General features: G+C 43.0%; 1 protein-coding gene across 5 annotated transcripts in view; it reads left to right on the forward strand.

Moving 5' to 3' along the window:
• Positions 1 to 17,904, forward strand: part of LOC137794993 (zinc finger protein 638-like) — a 44,526-nt gene that overhangs the window by 25,870 nt on the left and 752 nt on the right. For 2 of the 5 annotated variants that reach the window (XM_068592194.1, XM_068592195.1), the window contains exons 13-23: positions 1,994 to 2,125; positions 2,294 to 2,335; positions 4,715 to 4,852; positions 5,080 to 5,244; positions 5,417 to 5,863; positions 5,960 to 6,436; positions 6,527 to 6,694; positions 6,790 to 7,027; positions 8,069 to 8,356; positions 9,277 to 9,396; positions 9,555 to 9,676. In XM_068592194.1, coding sequence (XP_068448295.1) covers positions 1,994 to 2,125; positions 2,294 to 2,335; positions 4,715 to 4,852; positions 5,080 to 5,244; positions 5,417 to 5,863; positions 5,960 to 6,436; positions 6,527 to 6,694; positions 6,790 to 7,027; positions 8,069 to 8,356; positions 9,277 to 9,396; positions 9,555 to 9,676 — 2,337 coding nt within the window. The remainder of the gene's footprint in view (positions 1 to 1,993; positions 2,126 to 2,293; positions 2,336 to 4,714; positions 4,853 to 5,079; positions 5,245 to 5,416; positions 5,864 to 5,959; positions 6,437 to 6,526; positions 6,695 to 6,789; positions 7,028 to 8,068; positions 8,357 to 9,276; positions 9,397 to 9,554; positions 9,677 to 17,904) is intronic. The other 3 variants (XM_068592198.1, XM_068592196.1, XM_068592197.1) reach the window with 3 other exon arrangements.

Raw genomic sequence — 17,904 nt, forward strand, 5'->3', positions numbered from 1 at the left:
TCTTGGAGTTTGAGGTGATATTGGGCTACTGAAATAAAAATACATGTTAAAAAATGTCTTTAACTAAAATGTGCATGTATCGTGTTACGCCACTTTCAAGTATCTTCCCCTCCAGGTGGCTGATTGAGATTTACAGATCCCTGCCCGCGCTAAACTATATCACAGAAAGAGTCACAGAAAAAATTAGAGCGTTTAATTCTGCGTGGATGTATTAATTTCCTTTCACTGCCACTGATGCTGGCTGACCTGTCTGCTCATGTGTGGCGAGAAGTTAGCAAACAACAAAACGTTTAATGTTGAAAGACTTTTCCGGAACAAACACACAGCAGCTGCAGATGAGCGATTCCTCAACTGCTGCAGCGTACTGAGCAAAGTAAACGTACTTTCAGGAACTGGATCACATCTCCAAACTCCACTCCTGCTGCTGGTTCTGTGGCAGCTCATGAGACAGTGAGGCGTCAACTATTAGAGACACATCAGGGCTCATGTGTTTCCGTTACGGTACTGCTCTCAGGCCAGTCGAAGCTAAAGACACGTCACATGTTACAACAGCTATATCAGCAGACAAAATAAAACAAACTAAAACAAGCTCACATGGAGACACACAATCACAGGACTTGTGACCATCTTGGATTCCTGCTTCACAACATTCCCACAAAACAAAATTATGTGTCTATAGAAATAATCTTTCCATACATAATATTTTTTTAATGTATGTTATTACTGGAGTTCAGTGGTTCCTCTAGGTTTACAGGTGGGGGCTCGACGACACCGACAATGACACAAACACCAAAAGCATTACTTTTTCTCTAAATAACATCATTTTGTGACTCCATCTGTGCTTTTATAAATAACAGAATAAAGAAAATTACAATAACTTTGAATTAAACCAAATTGCCCCATGGGACCACAAAAAAGAAAGAAAAATTGCAATCACTTAACACATTGAAAAATAAAGTTCTATCTGTGCAAAAAATAACTAATATATACTTACTACTAACTAGCTCATTTTGTAAAACAAAAAGCAAATTGCAGAACAAAAGGGAATGAGACTGTACATATGTGAGCATCAGGTTGTATCAGTATTAGTGACTACAGTGAGCTGCTTTCCTCTACACATATTTTTAAAACACGGTTGTAGACTTGATACGGCCGCTCTCAGTTAATGCTCCATGTGAGATATTTTTCCGGTTTTCAAAGACGGAACAGCAGAAAAGACGACTTCACGGAGACTTTGCGGCAATTGGCTTTTGTGAAAACAACAAAAATCGCAGAGTTGCGCATGCGCAGCGTAACCAGCTAACCGTGAACATTTACCCGAAAGTGCAGGCATTTCTCAATGTATTTATTAATGACTTAATTTGATTTCCATGTAGTTTGTAATGTGTGAAGCCAGCAGCTCATTGTTGGTACAAGACACAAGCACTTTGGCTCGTTTCACTTGGAGCAGGAGAGCTGCTCTGGGTTCAGAGAGCTGCTCCGGTGCTTCTTGCAGGAAAGCTACTCTTGCCATCTTCCACCTGGGAGCGTTTAAAACGCAGATATAGTTCTCTGCTTTTCCCACAACATATTTTTCTACGCTCTCTGCTGCCCGCTGCTGGGTGCTCATCGCGCACCTGTGTGCGCGCACGCAATACAGAGAGGAGAGGAGAAGTGTTTATGTGCTACCATGCAGAGACACAAAGATCCGATCAATAAAATATGATCGTTTAGTTTGTTTAATAACAGAACAAGTTGTAGACCTGTTCTATAGAAAAGAGAACCGTAAATGATTTATTGTGATCTGGTGCCCCGCCCCCTTAATTTAATGGTAAGGGAAACGCTGGACTTTATTACTTAATGTATGATGTACTTTTATTTTAATATTATCATTTAAAATATTATTTGACAGTGTGAGGGCAGCTCTGGTCTCAGGGTGAGAGATTTCCTGTGAGAGGACATACAGTTGTTGTGCCTACAACACAATATTACCAACAGTCTTCTTGTATGTTAGGTACTTGTGTCACTGCCAGATATGGAAATTGCTCAAGAGATCGTGAAAGTCCACGCCTTCATCCCTGCAAAGATTCAAGACTCTGAGCTGAAGATGATATATCTCAAACAGCGTATTGGTCTCAGCACACCGGTAGGACTCTCATCACTTATCAAGTTGTCCTCTACAGCATATTAATCATCTACATTCTTCTGAAGCTTTCTAATATTCTTTGTTCATCAGCTCACTTCTAAGACGTTGGCTCTTTGATATTGTACTGTGTTGAACAATGACTGAGTAATGACTGAGATTTTTCCACAGGTGGCTCTCTACAACCTTCTGATGGGATCAGTGGACCCGTTAGTGAGTATTTCTACCAGGATACTTCTCTGTGCCAATGTATTTTACCTAATGGTTTCCTGATTTGACCGGGACAGTGCACAATTAATGAACTTAGCTGTAATTGCTCGAGAGTTCAAGGAAGATTTCATTCCTCAATAATGGTCCTCGACAATGGTCACGTTACTGATTATTCAGCGTGTTTGGAAATCTAAAGGTGGATTGCCACATTGCACTTACCAACCTGAATTAAGTTACCTACCTGTGGCTGCATGACAACACATCCTATAAAACTGTAAACGGTGTGTTTTGAGGTTCTCACCTTAGACCAAAGGTGAGTTAACAAACAAAACAATATTTACGTTGCTTTGAAACGATCCTTTATTGACATAATAAATTTGTCTGACTATCTTCAGTGTTTCACCCGACGCCCCCCTTGAAGGTGAAGTTAATTTTGTTTAATTTAATTTTCCATATAGTGTCAGATCGCAACATAAGTCATTAAAGTTTTCCTTTCCTATATAACATGTCTACACCTTTTTCTGTTTTTAAACAAACAATCTTATTAAATGGCCTTATGTTATTGATCTTGTCACATGACAGCATGTCATTTCTCTCTACATGGTCGTGCGTTTACAACTGTCCTACGCTCTCTCTATTGCGCACGGCGTAGTTCCACCTCGGTGCGCACAGACACGTGCACACACACACAGGTCACAGGTGAGCACACTCCCACCAGCGAGAGGGACAGAGCGTTGAAAAGAAATTGTTGCGTGAAAAGCAGACGGCTATATCTGCGTTCTGAAATGCTTCCAGGGTGAAGATGGCAACAGTTAATGTATTTGCAGGTCTAGACAGACATCCGCAACAGGCTGCAAGGAGACCCTCAGTCTGCTTCGGAACTCGATAAATGGGCCAGACGTTTCTGACTTTGCATTTCGAGAGGCTCTGGAAATGTTCTTCCAAAAGCCCCAAGAAATACACTGCAGCGACAAAACATGCACACTTTGTGGTGGTCATTAAAAGAATTGAACACCTTAAGTTAATGTTTTCTTAATATGTGGCGGTATTACAGGTAGCTGTAGCAAGAGGAAAAGCAAAGTACACAGACATAAAACTAAGTCATTAATATTGGGACTGAGCAAAGTTGAAAAAAGTTAACTGATTAATCGCATAAGAGCAATAAGTGCTTTTCATGTTTTCCAATTCAGTTCAGTTTTTCTTTCTCAGTGAGAAAAGGTCAGTCTGTGTTGGCTCGAACAAGTTCACGGAAGTCTGGTGGAATGAGGTGGAGATGTCAGGTATCAGCTGACAGGTATCAGCTGACAGGTATCAGCGGCGGCTTTGCGCATGCGCGATTAATGTGCAATCCGGGGAAGCTGAGCTTGCAGCGTGACCCTGCCGGTAGACTGACCGTCTGTGAAGCTTTGTGAGGCAAGCGACTCAGCGACTTGCGGCAGCGGAGAACAGAAACTACATAACAATACTTGCCTTCACGTCAACGGCGATATACACTCTTGCTACTCCAACTGCGGCTGACCATGCAGTTGCATTGACAGACTCGTTTTGGTTTATAGTTCCCGTGCCTTTTCCATACGCCAGAAAAGTAGGTGGCACAACAACCACCTACTTTAGAGTCCACCTGCACACCGACATTCACTAATATCTCCCTCCAGGAATTTACCCCCATTTGCGTGTCCTGATACTCCGTCAAAGACGGGTTATATAAATGCTCATATTTGCGGACCTCTTCAGCCAATTCAACGGGTTCCATTGTTCGTGTTTCTGCTATGGCTTTTAAAAACAGCGGTATTATGCTATGAAACCGGAATGCGAGACTCAGAAAGGATGTGGTTAGCAGACCAATCACAGCCTTGTGGGCTGCGAACGGCTTGCGTAGCTTTGTTGGATAGTCCGAAATTTTGGGTGACGCACACAAAGATGGCTGATGCGACTACGCAAGGGGCCTTTGCGTGTCTTGCATGTCTTGCGTGCTTGCGTTTCTGCATAAAACCAAAGTATAAATGACCCTTCAGGCTCAAGTCGGCAAATCGTCCGGTGAGGCTACAAGAGCGCACCAACATAAAACGCCTTCAAAGTATAAGGCCAAAAAAAAAATGCAGTTAACGCATAATCAAATAATTAACGCCTTTAATCGATTGAAAAGTTAACGCGATATTAACGCGTTAACTTGCCCTGCCCTATAGGGACATACAGGCATAGGGAAATGCCTGTATTTTCAGGTAAATGTTTACATTACGCCGTTAACAGGTTACACTCTTGCATGCACAACTCAATGAAGCCGATTTCCCAAAGCTGTAAACCAGGGGTAAATACTCAACTTCCTCATACTTTGAACTGATTGTGACATCGTTGAACTGGGAATGATTTTACATCCTGCAGGAGAGTTCTGTTCCAGTCGGCTGGAGCTGTTTATTGGTGATCAGTAATGTTCCCAACACGCCATCTGGCTCCTCTGAGGTCCAGAAATTGGTGCGACGCTTTGGTACCGTCATCAAGACCCTTGTGCTTAACAATACGGTGAGGACTGTTAGTCTGTCCAGCTGCTAACATGCTCTCCCATTATCTCCTGAAGCTGGCTTGTTGTATCGAAAAGCTTTGGTGCAGTGTGAGTGCCCTCAGTCACGGCTATGGCCTGGGTTGAGAATATGTTTTTTCCGCACATCTGTCATGTCTCATCTCCTTATTTGTCAGTCAAAGAGAAGCTCATATGCTGCTGCCCTGATGATATGTCTCTTACTGCTCAGGTCATCTGTGAGATGGCTACTGCAGCTATGGCCTTGTCTGTGTATAAACGCTTCCAGACGTTTCCATGCATCATCCAGAACAACCCGCTGTTCTTCTCTCGCAAGCCTGACCCTAAAGCCAATATACGGACCAAAGTCATTAGCACATTCCTTGATTCCTCTGAGGTTGGTAACTTTGATATTTGATTTGCAGTGGTAGTCATAAATTATCTAACATCCATTTAGACACAATTTTGCCTACTACTGTCATACATTCCCGCAGCTTAAACTCATATCAAATGCCTGTATGCATGAGCTAGATGCGACACAATTAATACCTCTCTGTCTTTGATCGTAGGATACACCTGCGACTGGCAAAGGCAGCCAAGCAGCAGCTGCAGACAAAGCGGAGACGGCACCTCAAGAAAGTTCTAAATGTCTATTGGAGGGGGTTGAAACCGACAATGATTGGAAGGACGAGAAGACTATGAGCACCATGACAGTTGGTGAAGACAAAGCTTTGGGAGAAAACAGGAGTCAAGATGACGTCATCAAAAAAGAAGAGCTTACTGCTGCTGTTTCTGACTCTTTGGCTGCACTAGATGCTGAACGAGAAGCAGAGCTGGAGGCCCACATAAAGGAAGGATCAGCTGTTGAAACTGTTATGGAGACAGCAGAAGAGAACAAAGATGTGTATGCATCCGTGGCAGACAATGACGAGATTCCTGCTGGTGAAGAGACAAAGACGCCTAGCTCTGATGGCGACGTAGCTTCCCAGGAGGCGGGCATACCAGAGCTCCCTAAGGTAAAATATCCAGGTTGTGTAGCAAAGTTCAGAAACCTCCATTATATTAATTGATATTTGTGAGTTTTGACATCTTTCTCATCCCTGTTTCATCAGGTGACACAGGAGATGGTTAATGCCTTGCTTGTGGAGTGCCGAACAAGAACCCTCAGCCATTCCAACAACACCGCGGCTCCCACCAATGGAGAAAAGGGTGGAACACAAATAGAGACAGAGCAGAGTGACACGGCAACAAAGGAGACAAAAGAGCCACCTCAGAATAACATGGAGGAGGAGGTGAAGAAGCAGGATAGGGAGCTAAAAGAGAGGGAGGCGAGAAAGGAGAAGGAAGCGAGGGAGAGAGAGAGAAAGGAGAAGGAGAGGAGGGACTGGGAGAAGGAGGAGAGGACCAAGCGCGAGAGGGAGCGAAACGAGAGAGCCAGGAGGGAGAGGAGGGACAGAGAGAGGCGGGAGAGGAAGAGAGCATACAACGAAGATTTGTCGGGGTCAAGGTCGTCCTCCAGGTCGGATGGATACAAGCAGAGCTCCTGGAGGGATGAACCACGTCACAACTCTGAAGTAGAGACCGAAATGGTGAGACAGCACTGCCGGGTCGCAACTAGTTGACTCTCTCCACTTTATTCGTTTCCTCACTTCCATTCTTTTGTCCTGTCGTTAAATCAGGTGGAGGAGGAGTTTGATGACTTCCCATTTAACTTGAGTGACTTTGTGACGGTTGATGAGGTTGGAGATGTGAATGACCTTCCTTCCTCTCCTTCTACCTCTGTTCCCATGAAAACCACAGAGGGAGGGGAGGATGCCCCCACATCTGTCAAGCAGGAAACTCCAGGGGTACACATGAAACTTCTTCTCTGCATTTATATCGGGGTCTTTGAGATTTAAACCTCTGCAATGTAACAAAATCATGGATCTCTTTCTGTTTGTAGGACACGCACAAGGTGTCAGACGCCTCAGCAACCGTGGTTGAGTGTGATGAGCACGCATCAGAGTCCGAACCTGTGACTGTTTCCACAGCTGAGACTTCAGATGTTTTAGAGTCCTCAACTTTAACAGTCACAACTGCCGCTTCCCTGGCGACTTCACAAGTTGACTTTTCACCCAGCCAAATGCATGTGCCAACATGCCAGACAGAAGCACCCAAGACCAAGATCACACCTGAGACTGGTACTCTCTCTTATTCCATTTATCCTAATAGAGATGCATTGAGTAATGTTTTCTTTGCCGTTTCTGATTTAAAAAAAAAAAAAAATTTCATATATATATATATATATCTATATATATATATATATATATATATATATATATATATATATATATATATAGACCTGTGATGGACTATATATATATATATATATATATATATATATATATATATATATATATATATATATATATATATATATATATATATAGACCTGTGATGGACTGGCGCCCCTTGACAGCTGTGATCGGCTCTAGCGCCCCGGGACCCTAATGAGGATAAGCGGTTAAGATAATGGATGGATGGATGGATGGATATATATATATAGATATATATATATATAGATATAGATATAGATATAGATATATATAGATATATATATAGATATATATAGATATATATATAGATATATATAGATATATATATATAGATATATATATATATATAGATATATCTAGATATATCTATATATATATATATATATATATATATATATAGATATATATATATATATATAGATATATATATAGATATATATAGATATATATATATATAGATATATATATAGATATATATATATATATATAGATATATATATAGATATATATATATCTATATATATATATATATAGATATATATATATCTATATATATAGATATATATATAGATAGATATATATATCTTAAGTTACTTTCTAAAAACTAAAATTGAAAAATAGTCAACAGTTCTATATTTTATTCTTCTTATTTTTGATTGTCATTTAAAAAGGTTATCTGCATAAAAACACACAATCTCAGGCAAACAAATATGTAGTATAAGCTGTATAGAGCTAGTATTAGAAAGGCCTAGTGTTAGAAAGTTAAACAAGTAATAGTTTTTTCTTGCCGTGCGCAGGCCTTGTGAGAATGATCAGCTGAAAACCGACTGTTTTAGATTGGTGCATCTCTTATAATGAATCCAGGGAAACAACAGCTTAGCTGTTTTTTCTCTGTTTTCTTTCAAGAATGTTTTTGTCATTATTCTATAGAAGCCGCACTGACAACCATTCTGGACTCCACCACTGAGGTTGAACTGCTTCCCGCACCTGCAGCTTCAGCTGCCCCAGCCGGCTTCTCCTCAAATAGCCTAGCAACAGGAGTAGGGACTTCAAATGGGAAAAAAGAGGAGAATGAGGAGAATGCACTCAATCAAAGTCAGGATAAGGAGGAGATGGTGTCGGTCAAAACAGAGGAAGTGGAGAAGAAGTGGGATAAAAAGGACGAAGAGACGGAAGCTCCTTCTGTGGAGACAGGTATGGTACATGATTTGTGTGGCAGCGGTACCTTAGCTGGTAAAAAATCAGCCAGCTAGTTACCAGCTCAACTATTCCTGGATCCTTGAATTGTTTGAAAAATGTGAATGTGTAAAATGGCAATTGTATGGTTGTACAGGAAGCTCCTTCATTTTTATTAATTGAATCCATGGTGTCCTATTTACTTCATCTTGAACGTGTTTGGGATGATGGCGCCTCTTCTTTCTGGTTTGTAGCTGCTAGAATACATCAGTCAGGGCCTTCTAAGCCTTCTCTGGTGGCCTAAACAGAATCACAAGGTTATAACTATTTTATAATAAAGAAATTCAACATTTTATTTTTTTAATAAGTAAAAGTTATAGCTATTAATTAATGTAATTGTTTTTCAGAAATAATACTTTTTGCCTATTAGCTTATTTTCTCATTGCACAGCTGTCTTCGTCTGTTCCTCTGCTCCTTCAGGCCTCTGGTATGGCTTTTTTGGACCTGGTTAACAGCATTTTTATCCAATCACATTTCACCTGTCTTCCTCTATGAAAGAGCAGCCTGGTTAAAATACATAAAACATTTTTCCAGAGGATCTGGACGTGTGATTGGTCACAGGGCTTGTGTAACCATTAACATGTGCTGTGTTTGGTCGGTGTAGCTAGCATCTCAAACCTAGAATCTAGAATGTCAGGACTTACTTTCCCACATAGGGTTATGTGTGTCTGGTAAGTGAAATGCTGATTATGTTACTGTTTTTTTACATTTGTAGTCGTATTTTTCTTACAACAACATTCTTGAACAAGCCACAGCGCTGTTTTTGCTGCTGCACTTGGGGTTGCTGGAGCCTGCGCCAAGGTGCACAGCTTCTGTCGGCGTCACCGCACCCCAGGTCTCCCTGTTCCAGATATTCTACATGTTTTTGTCTCTCACAGGAAGTCACAAGAGGTCTGAAGATCAAGCAAACAGTGAAGAGGAGAGTGTGAAGAAGAAGTTTAGGACAGACACTCCCACAGACCTCTCCTTCACTCATTTTGACCCCAGCAGCCCAGTTGGTAAGACACTAGTTAGTCACCATGTCTGCCTTTACATTTCCACTATTGCATTCATGAGTGAGTAAGTGTTTGTGTGTGTGTGTGTGTGTGTGTGTGTGTGTGTGTGTGTGTGTGTGTGTGTGCGCGTGCGTGCGTGCGTGTGTGTGTTTTTTTTACAGGTATGGAGTACTTGGTCCCAAAGACAGGTTTCTTCTGTAAAGTTTGTAATAGGTTCTTCAGTGGAGCCAAAGAGGCAGAGACGAACCACTGCAAGACTCTTAAACACTATGAGAACCTACAGGTAAGCAACACACACGCACACAGTTATGCGTGTGGATTTACTGTTAAGACCTAAATGCAAAGAAAGCAATAAATGACATGCCTCATTTCAATTGATGCTCCCATGGTAGACCAGTGCATTTTACGGCTGTCAGACGCTGTCATTGTGATTGAGCCTTTTAGATGGAATTGACCATCACTAAGTCCCAACAATTGTCCAGCTCTGCTCCATAGACTATATGTTTATAAAGCGCTAGTCATGCTAACATTTGCCGAGTACATTAGCACATCTATGCTATGTATTTTTTGGATTGTAACGGTGAATAAAGACCTACCCCTTTTTAAAGCAACACTATTGTTCCTTTACCTTCTGTCTGGGTCTCCAGGTGATGTGGTGGTTGACTTTTACGTTTTAGCTTCTATCTTAATAATAATAATAGTTTCAACTTGTATAGCGCTTTTCATAGTACACAAAGACGTTTTACACAACAGACAATAAGAGACTGAACAGAACACAAACGGTAGCACAAGAGCAAACAAAAACAAACAGCAGAATATTTAAGGTAATAAAGAAATAATGAGAAGTAAACAGAAGAGGCTGCGTGGGGGAGAGCGGAAGGCAGGTGCAGAGGTTAATCAGGTGAAAGCAAGTTGGAAGAGGTGTGTTTTGAGGGCTTGCTTGAATGATGGTAGGGTGGGAGCCTGACGGATGTGGATGGGGAGGGTGTTCCAGAGGGGGGGGTACAGCAGCTGAGAAGGCTCTGTCGCCCCTGGTCCGGCGCTTGGTCCTGATGATCTTCAGAGTGGTTTTGCCGGACGACCTGAGGCAACGCGTTGGGGCGTGGAGGGGGAGGAGGTCAGCATGTAGGGTGGGGCCAGGTTGTTTAGGGCTTTGTAGGTGATGAGTAGCAGTTTGTAGTCTATACTGTACTTGACAGGGAGCCAGTGGAGGTTGTGAAGGACCGGGGTGATGTGATCATAGCGTCGGGTGGAGGTGAGCAGTCGGGCGGCAGAGTTTTGAACATATTGAAGTTTATTGAGGATTTTGGTAGGTGAGCTGTAGAGGATGCTGTTGCAGTAGTCGAGGCTGGATGTTATGAGGGCGTGGATGAGAATTTCGGTGGTGGAAAAGGACAGGGATGGTCGGAGGCGTGCAATGTTCCCGAGGTGAAAGAAGGCAGTTTTGGTGACGTGGTTGGCGTGAGGGAGGAAAGAGAGGCTCGGGTCAAGGATGATGCCGAGGTTGCGGACCTGGGTTGAGGGGGTGACAATGGAGCCGTCAATGTTCAGAGCGAAGGTCTGGGCGGAGCGGGTGAGAGTGTTAGGTCCGATGATGAGTATTTCAGATTTGTTGGCGTTAAGTTTGAGAAAGTTTTGTTGCATCCATAATTTTATTTTTTTGAGACAGGTGGTCGGCGTAGTAGTGGAAATTGAGACCATGACGGCGGATGATTTGTCCAAGGGGTAGAATGTAGATGATGAAGAGGAGGGGACCAAGGACGGAACCTTGGGGGACACCATGGGAGACTGGAGAGGTGGAGGATTCACAGTTGTTAATGGCAATGAATTGATGTCTGTCTGAGAGATAGGAGGTGAACCAGGAGAGGGCAGTGCCAGTTATGCCAAGGGAGTGCTGGAGACGGGAGAGGAGGATAGAGTGGTTGATGGTGTCAAAGGCGACGCTGAGGTCAAGGAGGATGAGGATGGTGACGAAGCCAGTCAGCAGAGAGAAGTATGACTGATGATTTTTAGTAGGGCGGTTTCAGTGCTGTGTTTTGAACGGAAGCCGGATTGGAAGAGTTTGTAGAGATTATCGAGATTGAGGTGGGATTTCAGTTGAGATGCAACAGATCTTTCAAGGATTTTGGACAGGTAGGGGAGATTGGAGATGGGCCGGTAGTTGTTTGGACAGTCGTTTAGCATCTCTCACCTTCTCAGTACAAGGGTGACAGCAGCAAGTTTAAGTGTGGAGGGGTGTGTCTGTATGAGACCAGAGGACAGTGAGGAGTTGATGATGTTTGTGATGAGAGGAGAGAGTGAGGGGAGGCAGGCCTTGACTAAGTTAGAGGGGAGGGGGTCAAGGGCACAGGTGGAGGTCTTCATGCTGGAGACAATGGAGCAGAGGTCCATTTCAGTAATTGATCTGAATAGTGAGAGTGAGTGGCTAGAGAGTGAGGGAGGGTCATGTTGAGGGCGAGCCTTTTAAAAACCAAGGTACCCATATATGGGTATTTCTACTTATTTTTGCAAATAAAACATATAAATCACAATAAAATATATTGATGTTATACACCAAATTAAACACCAAAGCCTTTGCTACAAGAATCAGGCAGCCATTTAAAAAAACTCAAACAGAAAGAAAGATAATCATAAAAGTATAAAACAAAAAAACAACCCAAATCAGCCCAAAATGATTGAATGATGAAAAGTACTTTATTAATCTCCAAGGAGAATTTCTTTTGTCATACTAGCAGCATGTTTCCAGAACCAGCAACCCTTAGCCTAGTGCTATCAGACAAATCCAGATGTCCAGAAGCAAGACAATTCCACACAGATTCCAGACATGCCTTCAATGTCTTTCCACCTCAAAGAACCAGGGAGATATGAGCAAAAGAACACAGAAAAATGAATCGCTTTATTTGCAGTATTTGCTGTAAAATCAGCAAATACTGCTTACCTTTTTTTTTTTTTTACAGTTTAATAATTGTTAATTTGTGTGCTTGTTTTATTTTAAAGGGAAATATTGGTTGTTTTATAAATTTAAAAATTAAAAAAAAAAAAATTACATTTTTTAATTTTTTATTCTCCTCAAATATGACTAAATGTTACAAATGTGAGCCCTCGCCTGACTTTTTTCTGTACTAAATCCTCTCTAACTTTGTTCTGCTTCACTTTATCAAAGTAAAACAATGCAAAAATTATGTAAAAACTTTGAGGTAGGATTTGGGAGAATTTAAAAGCTTACGAACGCATTATTTCTAGGTAAAGTGCTTTTTTTCAAGGCGGACCTGAAACTTTACATTCCTTTCTGTGTGTCATCTTTATTTACTCCTAACCAGTAACACTGAGACTGATATTTACACATCTGAGCAAAACTTAACATTATACTTGTTTATAAACTCCAAGATTATTCAAATAGCTCTAGTGGTTGCAGAGACACAGCCATTTTAGTTTGTATGTCATTTTCAAGCGGAAACCTAAAAAGAGGCTCGGGGCTTAAAAGGCTAGGGGGCGAGGTTGTTGGGGTGGAGGAGGTCGCCAGCTGGTTGTATATAGAAATAATTTTGTCATTGAAGGAGAGAAATTAGGTGCATTTGCTGGTGGTGAAGAATCAGAATCTTTTTTTATTGCCACGTGAGTTAGTACAAACGAGGAATTTGTCCTGGCGGAAGGTGCATCACAACACAACAACAAGAGCAGCAACAACAAAGAACATTTAACTGTACAAGAGAAAGTATAAAATAACATTTTATACTTTCTCTTGTTCTGCTTTCTCTTGTTCTGCTTTTTAAAAAGCCTGTTGACGTCTCTCTCCTGAATGGAAAGAGTCGTCACTGGGGAGGGTGTGGGGGGGCGAGAGGGTAGGTACAGAGGTGTGAACCCCCGATGGGCTGGGGATGGGTGGTGTGGGGGTTTGTGGCTGTATGATGGGCCTGTGGGGGATGGCATCAGGACTGCTGCATTGTCTTTCAAAGCGGCAGTAGAAGTCATTCAGCTCGTCTGCCAGGCGGAGGTCGTTCATGGAGTGGGGGGTTATGGGCTTATAGTTGGTGATCTGCCTGAGGCCTCTCCAGACAGAAGCAGAGTCACTTGCTGAGAGCTGATGTTGCAACTTCTCAGAGTACAGTCGTTTAGCATCTCTCACCGCCTTGCTAAACCTGTATTTTGACTCTGTGTACAAGTCCTTGTCCCCACTCCTAAACGCCTAATCAGGTGTAGCGTTCTGAGCTCTGCTGTGAACCAGGGTTTGTCGTTAAAAGACACCTTGGAGCTGGATGGAACACAGCTCACAGAAGCTGATATATGACGTTACAGCCTCTGTGTACTCATCCAGACTGTTAGTAGCAGTCCTGAAAACGTCCCAGTCAGTGCAGTCCAAGCACGCCCGAAGGTCCTCCTTAGCCTCACTGGTCCACTTCTTGAATTTCCTCACCACAGGTTTGCAGAGTTTTAATTTCTGCCTGTATGAGGGAATCAGGTGGACCATAGCGTGGTCGGAGTTTCCCAATGCAGCACGAGGGACTGCATGATAAGCCCTGCTGATGGTGGAGTAGCAGTGGTCCAGAATGCTCCTCTCTGAGTAGGGCATTTTATTAATTGTCTGTATTTGGGGAGTTCATGGCTGAGGCTTCCTTTGTTAAAGTCCCCCAGGACAATAACTAGGGAGTCCGGGTAGGTCCGCTCTGCAAACCGTATCTGATCGGCGAGTGTCCACTGTGCCTCCTGCACGTTGCTCTGCGGCGGCGTGTAAACACCGACCAGGATGAATGAAGCGAACTCACGTGGGGAGTGTAGAAGTGTTTGCAGTGTATGATGAGGGATTTCAGGTCTGGCGAACAGTGCTTAAGAATCACTGTTACGTCGTTGCACCATCTGTTGTTGGAGTAAAAACAGATTCCTCCACCCTTCGTCTTGCTGAAGAGCTCTGTGTCGCGGTCTGCACGGAACAGCTGGAAGCCAGCCAGCTGGAGCGCGGAGTCCGGAATGGATCCACAGAGCCAGGTCTCCGTGAAGCACAAAACGGAGGAAGTGGAAAAGTCTCTGGCTGCGTTTCCCAGATTCGATCATTCTTGAGGACTTAAGACGGCTCGAAAGAAGGGTTCGCTAAGAAGGAGCGCTAAGATAGGAGTGTTTCCCGGATGCGTTCTTAACTGCCTTCTTAAGATCTCGCCAAAGAAGCTTCCTAAGACGCTCTTAGTGGGAGCTGTCCACCGCCGTGTTGCTGAAACTAAATCAATCAATGCCAGGTTAATCGATCACCCACCACTTTATCAGCGCATAAATCACACACAACACGCTGTGGTCCCCACACACAGGTGCAATTATGCTACGCGCACGTGTGTGCCATCCACAACAACAATCACCCGGTTATTCCAGCCATGGCATGAAATCCACGGTGGACCTGGCGGACCTCGTCCCGTGTGGTGGGCATTGTGATGTGTGTGCGTGCGGGCATGGCACAGGAGGATCGGTGTTACGGCTGCCGCACTCCGTGAAACCGATGTCTTGCTGTGGCCGGTATCGTCCCCCACCACCTCCAGGAAGCTCCCCACTGCGTAAAAACGCAGGCTGAGGGCAACATTGCAGCGGGTTGGCCTCTGGATGTGTGGTGACACCAGCGTGACGAGGCGTTGGATCGCCACACGGGGAAGCCTGTACTTGGACTGGACAACCCGGTCCGACAGCACATTAAGTTGGGAGAAGGGCTGACGCACATATGCATTTATGTAAACTATCTGGCTTCAAGCACGGCATCGCTGTTGGTTAGCAGCGAGAATATGTTGTATTGCAGCCGTGGTGTCTCTCACACGTGGACTTCAGTAATGCCTTTAGATGTGATGAGGTTCCAGCCGAGTTCAGTTACACCTGTCAGTTTCCTGATATCTATGGAACACCACAGGGTTGTTGATGTTTTTATAGTTAACGTAAACATATATGCAGATGCCGAATGTGTGTGAAAACGCAATGAGTGATAGTAATGCTGATTCATTTTATTTATGTAGCTACAGGAACACATGGACAATTCTTTATTTTTATATCGTTATTTTTTTATGCTATTATTTTTCTTGCGTCAGTGTTCTGCAGCTGTGGGCGCACATTCATCATGACGCATGGTTTTAGTTTTCCTTTGAATATGAGATATAACTTTCCCTGACGCGGCTGCAGTGAGCGTTGATCTCTAAGAAGGCTGTTAAGAGTGGGTCAAACCGATCTTTTGTTTCGTTCTTAGTGAAAGAGCGTCTTAAGCTAAGAACGACTCTGAACACATTGTTCTTTCACAGCGCTCTTAGAGCGCTCCTAAGACACTCTTAGCGCTAAGAGCATCTTAACAAATCTGGGAAACGCGGCCTCTGTCTCTCCCCAGCAGCAGCTAGAGTTCGTCCAGTTTATTGCACAATGAGCAGACGTTGGAGAGGAATATACCGGGCAACGCTGTACGGGCTTTTCGTTTGCGGAGGCGCACAAGCCCTCCAGAGCGTTTCCCTCTCCTACGGCGTTTCAGTGCATGCGTTAGGGTGAGCGCACCTTTGACAAGAATGTCCAGAAGTTCCACGGAAGTTAAAAAAGTTGGAATTAGGTCCGCAGGAGTTGTTCCCCTGATGTTCATGAGCTCATCTCTGGTGAAAGAGGCCCGGGTATCGCAGCAGAAAACAGAGTTTAAGACGAAAACAACAAAAAACAATGAGCACCAACACACCAAGTCTGCCATCTGCAGATGGTGTCCATGGGCTTGAGGAGTTTGCTGATGGTGGAGAAAATCTTCATTTTTTTTTTGTTGCTGAATCAGTTTTTAGATCATACTTCATTTCTTCAGTAAATGTAGTTGGTGGCAGTGTGGCCTCCATGGTGACGTAGCTCTGGCAGTGTGTTCCATTGTCTTTCACTTAACTGGCAGCAGGCTCAGCAAGCTGACCCAGACTAAATTGAGAGCTACAGGGAGTGCCGGCTTAGCTCCCTTTTCACCAAGACGGTCTGGTACACAGTACAGAATAACGGCGGGGGGCTGAGGCTTATCCAAGGGTCAACTGACAACAGGCACATTACAGATTGTGCTTGTGTCTGGAAATGAATATGAGTTGAGAGACCAGTGATGGCTTTACATGGCCATTAGGGTCCGAGCGACTGACGTAGTCAGTCAGAGAGGACCCTATTAAAACTGTTGGGTTTATTATTATTATTCCAACGACTTTTCTTTTTTCTTTTTCCACATTGGACTGCTTTTTGGGGGACTTGCCATACTCCAAAACTCACCAAATTTGGACCGCTTGTCAGGCCTGGTGAAAATAGCCATCAGATATAGGCGTAAAAAAGTACCCCAAAATGTCTCTCTAGCGCCCCCTAGAATTTGGACCGGCGACGCCCCTCGCCCAGATTGTCCAATTGACTTGAAAAAATTCTCACACATCCAGCTCCACCTGCTCTTCAAAAAAGCCTCTCAGACCCATAAAGTCCAGCAACCAAAATTTTGCACCATTTTGAATTTTAGGAAAAACATGTTTTTGAACTTTGGTCCTAGAACGCCTTGTCCGATTCATACCAAACTTTAGGTATATCATAATTGGAGCTGTATCTCAAAGACTGCGTTGAAAGATTTTGAATATCTCATTGCGTTAAGGAAAATCAGACCAATTAACCTCTTAGGGGCGTGTCCGATTTTTAAATACTCATAACATTAAAACTATAGGGACTAATGACTCCAAACTTTTTCTGCATGTGCACAATGCATCCCTTAACATGCAATAAATCAGTCGTGCGATTCAAACATTAGGGGACATTTTTCGCCTTTTTTTGCCTTTCTGCAAAATGTATCTCCTCCTACACTTTTTATCCGATCGACTTCATTTCTGTTCAGTGATGATCTAAAGACCTGTGAGAGTATGGCTTGTGCTTTGTTCGCTTTTTCACTCAACGGCTGTGACGTGACGTGGCCACAAAGACACACTCATTTTGTTTGTTCGCAATGTGATAGAAACCTAAGGTAACTCCAATGCACATCACGCAATCAGCCCAAAACTCCTCATGGATGATGCCGGTCCAGGCCTGAGCACATATACATGAAAAAATGTTGTCATAGCGCCACCTGCAGGCAAAATGAAATCAGCCTAAACAGCTTCGGATTCAAATGAAATTTACATGACCTGATCTTCACTTCGCGTAGAGTAACATGATGCATGTTCACAATTGTCATAGTTACTTACTTTATCAGCTGCTTGGGTGTCTGTATGTTCAATGAACCAACCAGTCGGAGACGACGCAATTTCTGTAAGCCAATCATAGTGTTGTTAAACTGTGAAATAGTTAGGGTAATATCTCTCTCTCTCTCTCTCTCTCTCTCTCTCTCTCTCTCTGTGTGTGTGTATATGTATATATATATGTGTGTATATATGTGTGTGTGTATATGTATATATATATATGTACATATATATATATATATATATATATATATATGTACATATATATGTATATATATGTACATATATATGTACATATATATATATGTATATATATGTACATATATATATATCTATA

The sequence above is a fragment of the Clinocottus analis genome, unplaced genomic scaffold (genome assembly GCF_023055335.1).
Source record: "Clinocottus analis isolate CAN_PGR_092001 unplaced genomic scaffold, fCliAna1.0.p SCAF_26, whole genome shotgun sequence".
In the NCBI taxonomy this organism is placed as follows: domain Eukaryota; kingdom Metazoa; phylum Chordata; class Actinopteri; order Perciformes; family Cottidae; genus Clinocottus; species Clinocottus analis.